The 10,297-nt window shown below is 39.0% G+C and overlaps 1 protein-coding gene across 1 annotated transcript; it reads right to left on the reverse strand.

Moving 5' to 3' along the window:
• Window positions 1-263: 263 nt before the first annotated feature.
• Window positions 264-5,818, reverse strand: puraa (purine-rich element binding protein Aa). The gene is made up of 2 exons (XM_028466659.1): window positions 5,652-5,818; window positions 264-1,401 (listed from the first exon to the last, which is right to left on the reverse strand). Exon 2 carries the CDS (start codon window positions 1,243-1,245, stop codon window positions 352-354), a length of 894 nt encoding a protein of 297 aa, XP_028322460.1. The 5' UTR covers window positions 1,246-1,401; window positions 5,652-5,818; the 3' UTR covers window positions 264-351.
• Between the last annotated feature and the right edge of the window lie 4,479 nt (window positions 5,819-10,297).

Here is a 10,297-nt window from a genome sequence, read left to right on the forward strand (position 1 = left end):
CCCGTAAGGATTTTTGAGGCCCTTCCCGAGGTTGAAATTTGGCAGGACGGTATAGTTTGGTGAAATACTTAACGTGTAGTTAACAATAATGTTGAAATCTTTAGTTTTCTGTCTAAAACCTATGGCCCACTTGTGATCCAACTGGTCCTTATTTGGCCCCTGAACCAAAAATGCGGTTGACACCCCTGTCTTAAAGTGTGTGGGTGATCCTTGGAGTTAAACCTTTAACATTGTAATCTTAGAAGTCTATATTTATACAGTAGTGTTTTTTTGATAGTATTTTTTGTTATTTTTCGTTAATCTTGTGTTGTTTTTGTTTGTTTTTTTTTTTTGCTCTTTGTATCATCATCATCAATCCTCATCTCCATCATCTCCCTGCATCTCCTCCTGTTGCTCACAGGCTCGTTTCTCCCGCTGCTTCTCCTGGATCCTCTTCATCTCCTCCGCGTATTTACAGAAAGTATTCCCAAATTTCGACCACACTTTGTAGGGCACCGTGATTGAATTGCGGTAGGTGGGCTTCACCTCGCTCACCCGCATGAACACACCGTACTTATTGGACCCCACGTCGAAGAAGAAGCGCTTGTTGTCCACAGTCAACGAGGAGCCCTCGGGCAGGTCCGCGGGCTCGTCCTCCACACCGTAATCGTCAATAAGTTTCGCCAAAGCGTCGCGGAACTCGATGAGTCCCTGCGCGGGCAGAGCGATGGTCTGGCCCTGCGTGGACCCCAAGCTCGGCCCCCGGTTCACGGTCTGCCGGATCCTCAGGAAGCGTCCCCTCTGGTTCTCCTTCAGATCCATGTAGTACTTCCGATTCTCCCGCACCAGGAACTCGCTCTTCAGCGCCCGCCGCGGCTCGTCCTGCACCGTGCCCGGGTGGCTGGGACCCAGCTGGGCGTAGTGCTCGATGAAGTCGCCCAAGTAGTCTCGGAACTCCACGGCCACGGACATGGAGAGGGTGAGGCGGCTCTTGTTGCCGCCGGCCCCGACTTCTGCGATCTTTAGGAAGCGGCCTTTGGCGTTCTGCTTCACGTCCAGATAGAAGCGTTTGTTTTGGATGTCCACGCGCTTGGAGGCGAGCTCCTGGGTCTCGTGCTGCAGGCCGGAAGCGGAGCCTCCTCCAGCGCTTCCTCCGCCTCCTCCTCCGCCTCCTCCTCCTCCTCCACCGCTCGCCAGGTGCAGGGAGCCGTAGCCGGGGCCCGTGGCTGCTCCTCCCTGCTCACTGCCACTGTCTCTGTCCGCCATGATGCTGCCTGCTCTCTCTCTCTCTCTCTCTCTCTCTCACTCTCACTCTCACTCGCTCTCTCTCTCTCTCTCTCTCTGCTGCAAAGCCACGGACAGCCACCGAGAGCGAGAGCCCCAACTCTCGCGAGATCCCACGAGAAGACCGCTGTATGACGGCTGTAACAAGTGGAACAAGAGGGAGAGGGAGAGGGGAGGGTGAATGAATGCAGAGCTTTAGCTGTTTCTTTTCCCCTGAAACGTTTAGTACAGAATCGAAACTTAACACCAAGACAAGGGAAAATAAAAACACATTTAATTAACTTATGAAAGCATCGACTAGAGCAGGGGTTCTCAAACTTTTCAGCCCACGAACCCCAAAATAAAGGTGCCAGAGACCACTGACCCACACCTAAAGGTGGTTGAACACAGAAATAAGTTCATTATTGTTTGCACCATATTATATAGTCATTTTTAAAGATGTAAATCCTTGTTTTAATAATAAATAACATGGGTTAAAAGTGACCAAAAAGTGGCGGAAAAGGTAATGATATTGGAATTTTAATAACTACACAAATTGTATAAAAGTTGCAAATTAGAGTGGCCAAAAACAAACAAACAAAAAGTGGGTTGAAAAAAAAAAAGGGGGCTCAGAGTGTCAAATTGTGAATGTGGTTAAATTGGCAAAAAAAAAAAAAAAAAAGAATAAGCATGAAATATGGTGAAAAAAACGTTAAAAGTGACAATAATGGGTCAACATAAGCAACGTCATTAAAAGGGAAAAGTGGTGCGAAGGGTTTAAAAGTGTCAAAAATGTCTTGAAAGTTGAAAAAATATGCAGAACAGCCATAGACCAGCGAAAAATACAATAAATAAAGTACAAATATAGCAAGGAAATTTGATGAAAATAGATTAAAATATGGCAAGTATGGGCTCAAATTGTTAAAATTGTTGACGGTATCTGGCGACCCCCTCCCAGTGTCTTGCGACCCCAAATGGAGTCTCAACCCCAAGGTTGAGAACACCTGGTCTAGAGCAATGGTTCTCAAACCTGAACCATCTGCCCCCACACATTAAAAAAACAAACAAAAGAAGAAGCCCTACAGTGAAATTTGTCCTTGCAATTTATCTATCCGACTGAAGAATAATATATCATTTAAAATAATAATAATAATGTGTAAGCACAAAATAATACATCTTATTCAGCATTATCACTATATTTCATTAATTAACCTATAGTGGCATTTTCAGTGAGAAACAAATCTCATATTCTAGTTTCCAATGTCCCGCTGTTTTTAATTTCTATATATTCACATAACCCCTATGACAATTTGAGTACCCCTTGGGGTACCCATACCCCACTTTGGGAACCTAGGGCCTAGAGCAGTGGTTCTCAAACTTTTTTTGGCTCAATTACCCCCTTTTTCTAACTTTTGAATCCAACCCCCTTTTGTCCGACTACTACATTTTGCTCAGAATAATATGAAAAAACAAATATAAAGCATAATGATGGAATGAATGAGTGATAACACACATTTTAAATAATCTGATTTTATAAATAAGTGGAAAGAAACCGTATTTATAGAATAAAAGTAATTATTTTAACATGTAGGGTCGTGATCAATGTTTTAATAACCTCCAGACATTTTATTTTAACTTGCAGAACAAAATAAACAATAAACAATAAAACAACAATAAAATAAACAATTCATCATTATATATACATTTTATGCAACTAATATATGTTATGTTTTGTAATGTTTATTTCAGACATTATTTTAATTTTAATTCCAAAAGGAAAAACAAAAATAAACAAAAAATAAAACAATTAAGAAAGAAACAAAAACAAATAAATGAATAAATAAAGGAGCAGGGTGAAGTTTACACTTATTTAATTCCTGCCCTTTATTTCAAAATTAATTTATATAACCTGTTATGTATTTATATGCATATTAGCTGAAATCTTATAATCTGAGACTGTAATTGCTATTTGTTTTTCCTAATTACAAATTAAATCTTGTAATTTGGGATGCTGTCCGAAATTCACATGTAAAGTCTGGAGTGGAGTCAAATCGTGTAAATACAGCAAAAAATAAAATATAATAATAATTATTATAATAAATTAAATTAAATAAATAATAATCAACATCTTTCTATCATTTAATTTCAATGCATTTACTCTTTATGTGCTATTTGCATTTAAAAAAATAAATTACTGGCTTTGACAAAATTAATTTAAAATGTGTAGAAAAAAAAAAAAAAAAAAAAAAAAAAAAAACAATTGACAATGTCTCCACCCTACAGGTTCGCGACCCGCCACTACAATCAGATTAATTATTATTTTATTGATAATTAGTTGTATTTTAACAAAGAATGATAAGACATTTAACCCTTAAAATCATGACACTAAAGGGAGGATTTCTTCCAGATCTGTATCAGGGCCTTCATATTCATTCCTTGTATTTCGTCATTAATCGGATCTTCTAACCCGACAGTCGGACTTTAAAGGTCACCAACGTTTTATTTGTTTATATATTTTATTTTATAATTGTTATAAATCATGGATTGGTGAGATTTTTCTTGTCAAAATAATGAGTAGGAGATGCTTTGATAGCGTTTGCAAACCTGCTGCGACTTAACGACGCGCATTCACGCATGCGTTCATTGTTTAAAACCAAACCAGGATGATAATTCATTATAACATATATGTTTTTAATTTAAATGCAAACAATGACTTTAAACGAGCCAAAATAAATTTAGCCTTTCGACCTTTAACATTTTGATCAATTTTTAACCCCTGATTGAGGCCTAAATGTGAATTTATTCACGCGCACCCGACACTTCCGCGTGGCCCACATTTCATAACGGCGCGTCTCTGGCCTGTTTTATTCATTTATGAAAATATTTGACATATTTGAAAATAGGCATAAGGCTTAATGATTTTAATATGGTCAAAACACACAATATTTACAATATGTTAGGATTTTATTTTAAATACATTTAAAAATATGATTTAAAAAATTAAACCATGACAAAAACTAAACAATGCACTACGACTTTATCAGCTTAAATTATTTTTATTCACCTTTAAAACAAAGCTTTGCATCCATTTAAATTTCTGTAACTGTGATTTTAACCCTTTATGGGTTGATTTGGAGGCTTAAATGACAATGACCTATTGCATTGCAGAATGAAACAGTTTATTGATCGTCAACCGAGGAGTGATTACAAAGAGCTAAAAATATGAAATCTTGTGAAACACCTTGGTCATATATATATATATATATATATCAATATTTATTTATTTAATTTTCTATTCATTTTTAATCTTAAACTGCATTGAATGCTTGTTCATGATATTTTGAAGCCGGTTTTATTTATAAGTTGCTTTGAAAGTCTATTAAACACAAAGTCTTTTTCCTTCTTTTTTCCTTTCTTCTTTGTAGCACCAGCTGTAAAAATACGATGACATGTTTAGAAAATACATTTAAACATATTTGGTATATCGAGTGGTGCTTACAAGGTTAAAGGCAGAGGTTCCCAACCTTTTCTTTGGGTCATGACCCCATTTTAATATCACAAATGTGGGGAGACCTTTTCTTTTTTCTTTCCTTTTTTCTAGAATTCGTTTTAGATCATGTTTATTAAAGTGTGTTGCAAATACAGAGTAGTAAGGATTAGTGCATAAAATGACAATTGACCGGGTATTTTTTATATACTTATTTTATTTGAACTAATTTGAACTGAATTTATATTTAAAAAAAAAAAAAAAAAAAAAAAAAGTATAGAATACAGTTATTTGATATTTGTTTTAATTTTTAAAAGAATAATAATTCAATTCATATTAATTCCAGGTGACTCCAAATGAGGTATCGACCCTAGGATAAAAAAGCACTGGTATAAGGCCCGGGGGGCAAACATTATCACATAATATTACCCTTAATTAAATAGTTATTGGTCATAAAATCTATAGAAATTTAAATTGAAGACCCTCTTCGGACTGATATCTGTTACTCATTGCTTGGATGAGGTCGGTTTCTTACATATTTTCTAATTTATACATACGTAGAAGTGCAAACTAGGACACAATAATGTTGAAATTACTCGTTTTTCCGCATATATTCTATGGCCCACGTGAGATCAAACTGATCGGTATTTGGCCCCTGAACTAAAATAAGTTTGACAACGGCCCTGATCTTTTTTTAAAGCCTCGACTGGCCTGGGATTGCGTTTGGAATCCACACAGGAGAACGCAGTTTCAGGGAATTTTCTAATACATTATCATAACACATCTACACCACTGCTTTTTGGAGACTAAACTATATGCAAATACGTGCAATCAGCTTGAGTTCACATAAGGACACTGAAGCAATCCCCACTGACGATCCTTTATAAAGCGTCACTCCGTCCAAGGAGAACCTGCAACCTACCTCTCAGTGCCGGTGGAGCAGCTTCAGGGCCTGGACAGGGGCGGAGGAAGACCACGGAGCAGATGACGCATGTGTGGAGCTGGATGTGAGGCCGCTGTGATGTGACAGCCCCGCATTCAGTTTTAGAACAACAGCAGCTCAAGATGGACAAGAGGGAAGCAGAGAGAGAAGTGTACGGCGCACATGATCAGCGTCTCAGCTGATGTCAACACGCAGCGTGGAAGGAAACGCAAGGGACGCATGCCCTCCTCTGGTCAGATGTGGGTATTACACTGTTTCTTTTTTAATGGTAACAGATAACTTTTTTTGGTTACAAAAAACTTTGGATGACCACTTTTAATTTATTTTCGTTTTGCTTTACTTTAGTGGTTCCCAATCTTTTTTGTCCCGTGTACTCCCTTCACATTTTTGAAGAGGTGACAAGTACTGTACTTAAAGCTGGGGTGGGAGATTTTATAACACTTTTTAAGTTTTTGGTTGAAATTGTCTTTATGTCTTAGCAGAAATGAAGAACGTATGTGCCCTTAAAAAAGAACAAAGACAATCCATCAACTGTAGCAGCTGTAAATCTGTAATAACTTCAACCGATGAAAAAAAAAAAAAAACTAACCTTTTTTTAACCAATCACGTCTCCCTGCTCGTTCTCGATCCCTCGCGTGCACAAGCTCACACTGAAAGCGCGTCACCGCTGACAGAGTTAAAACAGAGTTTTTGGTATTTTTGGTTTTTTATAATGGTAAAGTTTATTGTTTCTTTACTGCTGAATGAGACATGAGACAACAAAGTTTCTACACAATACAAACAATGAGCTGAGCTCCTCTTCTGCAGCAGCTGTGCGCATGTATGTGAGTGAGAGGGGGGTTTAGGCGCAGCCATCGGGGATGCTACATTCAAAATCATGCTAGCTTTTGAAAATCGCCTACCCTACCTTTAAGTAGTTTTTTTTTTATAGTATCTGTACTTTACTTGAGTATTTTTTTTTGGCGACTTCTTACTTTTACGCCTTACTTTTTTAAACAAATATCTGTACTTTCTACTCCATACATTTTAAAAACTAGTGCAGTGGCTGTAGGAACAAGGCCAGTGTAGTGTAAAATAACCCTACAGTCAAAATAATCCTATAGTCTTTGCTGCCCTTTCTACAGAATGAATCCTGTTCTTTACCCCAGCTCTTAAGGTTCTTTGAGGTTGGAAAGAGATCTGCTACTGAGCGAAGAAGGAAAGAGAGTCTGCCCTGGTCGGTGTTCCAAAGCTCTTTCCAGGATAGTGAGCACTCGAGTGCCTGGTCCCATTGTGCTCACTGGCCCTGGGAGGCGAGGCCTACCGCTTTCAGACACCGATCTTCTTCGGCTGTTTCTCTGACCCTCTGCACCACAAGATCTCATTTACTCTGGTTGTTGGCTTTGTTCCATCTTCTGGTCTTGTAATGACAGAAGCCGCGTCATCCTTGACACACAACACCAACAATCTCCTGGCGGTTCCTATATGACTCAGCTTCTTTGACTGCTTTCTGAGGCCTCCATTTTCTGCCGGTCTTGATGGTAACCGCTCTCGCTTTGGTGGCCTCCACCACTGATGTGACTGGCAGACGGAGCTTGGAGGCTCTGCTGTACAAGTTGACTGAAGTGAAGGCTGGGAGGACATCTAGCCACCTTTTCACAAACTTGCTACAAAGTCTTTCCATTGCTTCCACTTGGGTTGTGGAGCAGGAACGGCCACTGTAGTCGGGGTATGATGCCATACTGGAAGCACCACATCTAGGACCTGCATCGCAGATGGCTGTCATTTATTTCCTTGAGCCAATTGTTAAGCTGCACAATATACTCTTGTCGGTTTCTGCCGTCATTTAGAGAACTGTCATAGGTTTTGCCTAGACACCAGATCTCCTGGCTCTGCATAGTTGAAATCTCCTCCTCTTGAATGGAGAAAGTATTACTTGTCAGCTTTCCCTTGACTATACACAGGCTCCTGGATTTTCCAGGTTTGAACACCATTCGTGCCCAAGATGCCGTCTTCTCCAGACTGCTTAAGATCCATTTTGTTCCAAGGATTGAGGGGGTTGCCACTGTAATATCGTCCATGAAGGCTCTGCAGGCCGGGTGTCTTATGCCATCGGCTGCTATAGGCCCGTTACATTTTGATCCCCCTGCCTTGAGTAGGGGGATCAAAGTATGATCCCCCTACTCAAGTATGCTAAAGGCATCGCGAGGAGCCTGGTACACCTCCTTTCTGTACACTGGTATCACTGTACTTGTTGGCAAGGAGATATGTTGTTAGCCTCTTAGCAATGACTGACCAGAATATTTTGCCCTCAACATCTAGTGAGGAAATTTACTCAAAATTGGTCGAGACTTGATGAGTTGAGTTCTTCGGGAACAAAACATCCCTCTGCTAAAGTCCAGAGTCAGGGTTTTTGCTTCTTCTTCCACAGAGCCTTTAGCAGCTTTGCTAACCTTGACAACAGCCTGGGACTGTTTTCATAGATTTTATATGTTGTGCCCGACGGTCCAGGGGCTGACCCTGCTCGAGATTTGTCCACGACCGCTTTAACTTTGCTCAAAGTGAAATCTGATGCGTCAAAAGGGATGCTAGGGCTTTCTGCTGGCACCTGAATAGGGCACTTTAGGTGGAAGGATTGCTATGTGATTCCGCAAGTCATGTAACGCTGGACCAGACAGGAAAAGACTGAAATGCTTTCCAAGACCATTTTTTGCACGTCATACACTATATTTTTTATTATAGGCTTAATTCCTAAAACATTGGTTCCCAAACAGGGGTACCTGTACCCTTAGGGGCAGGAGCACATTACGATTTAACAATTCATATAAAAATGATCAGGATCTGTTCCTAATTCCTTTTTTTTCCTTTTTTGTGGGACAAAATCACCACAAACTAACAGACTATTGCTCAATAAAATACTGTATTTTCTTGTAAGTTATTGAAACAGGATTATTTTATGATGTAGAGGTCAATTTAACACTTCTGACAGGAGACGATAGCTACATTTTACAAAAGAGTATTTACTTACTATTGAAGTAATCACATAAAAGTTGTAGTTTCAATAAATTCCACTCATTGTTTTGAATTTGTAGATTAAGTCTTAGGGAACCAATGTTCAAGACACATTTAGGGGTTTAAGAGATCTTGCTGTTCCACATATGAAAAAGCGTGTGAAATTATGGAGAGGGTACTTGTGTGTATGTATAATTACATTTTACAAACAAGATATTATATCATACAAATAATATACTTATATAGTACAAACATGATATTATATTGTACAAACTTGATAGTATATACAAGCATTATACAGGAACAATATTGTACAAACAACATAACTATATTGTGCAAACAATATACTTACATTTTACAAACAATATACTTATATTGTACAAACATGATATCATATTATACAAACAAAATAACTATTGTACAAAGAATATACTTATGTTGTACAAACATGATGTTATATTGTACGAGCTATATTGTACAAACAATATACCTATGTTGTATGAACATGACAGCATATTGTACAAACAGTATCATTTTATTGTATGAATATCATACTCATACTGTACAAACGTGATGTTATATTGTACAAACAATATACGTATGTTGTACAAACATGATATTATATTGCACAAACAATTTACTTACTGATATGAAGAGGGGGTACACATGATTTGACAAATGCGAAGGTTGTACAAAAAGATTGGGAACCACTGTCCTCTTAAAGACAGTTTGTCAGCACTATACTGTAATCTGAGGAATCGCCAAATTGCAATGAAATGTCTTTTTTTGTCGGCAGATGTCGCTCTCTTTAAATGTCTCGACTCAGCATCCTGTATATATCCGCATTATTTGGTGGGTTAACAAAATCAAACCCATTAAATGCTCTGTAAATGTAAAAAAAAAATCAATATCATGATCAGGACATTATAGTGTCACCACATTGGGGGTGTTGTCAGTGTGTAATGTTTTTGCAAATTGTTCATTTATTTTGGTTAAATAAAAGATTAAGATGCATTTAAGAATAAATAAGGCATGTATATGTGTGTACTTTTTTCAGCTGTAGATTTAATGCAGTTTTTTTTTTTGTACAGGCAGAGCTGTAGATGTGACCTGAATGCAGGGCATGACTTAATGGGATGAGACGCCAAACTCATCCAAAGCAGACTGTTGATCACTGTGTGAAACGCTTTCGCAGCCTTAGTCACCGCTGCAGCCGCCGCATGATTCCCCGCAGCTCCCTGGATTATTCTACCTTCCTCCTGCATCATCATCATCATCATCATCATCGTCTTTATCTTCATTTATTTTCTCTTTTGTTTTGCACTGATGCCTTGAAATGCGATTTTTAAGGATGGGGACAGAACCATGGATGATGATGTGATTGTGTTTGGTTTTATTCTAACGAGACGAGCACCATGATGTGATGAAGTGATTGGACTACAGTGCATAGCTGAGTGTTTGTTGGGGGGGTTGAGGGTGAGGAGGGTCCTTTCTTCTTCTTCTTCTTCTTCCTCTTCTTCTTCTTCCCTGCGTTTATCCACGGAGCCCCCCTTGGCAATCGGCGTTATTTCCTCCCGGTCTGAGGCAGGGGGGAGGCGGGGAGAGAAGCCGCGGTGGAAGGCGGCGGTACAGCC

Source organism: Gouania willdenowi, chromosome 14 (genome assembly GCF_900634775.1).
Source record: "Gouania willdenowi chromosome 14, fGouWil2.1, whole genome shotgun sequence".
Taxonomy (NCBI): Eukaryota; Metazoa; Chordata; class Actinopteri; order Blenniiformes; family Gobiesocidae; genus Gouania; species Gouania willdenowi.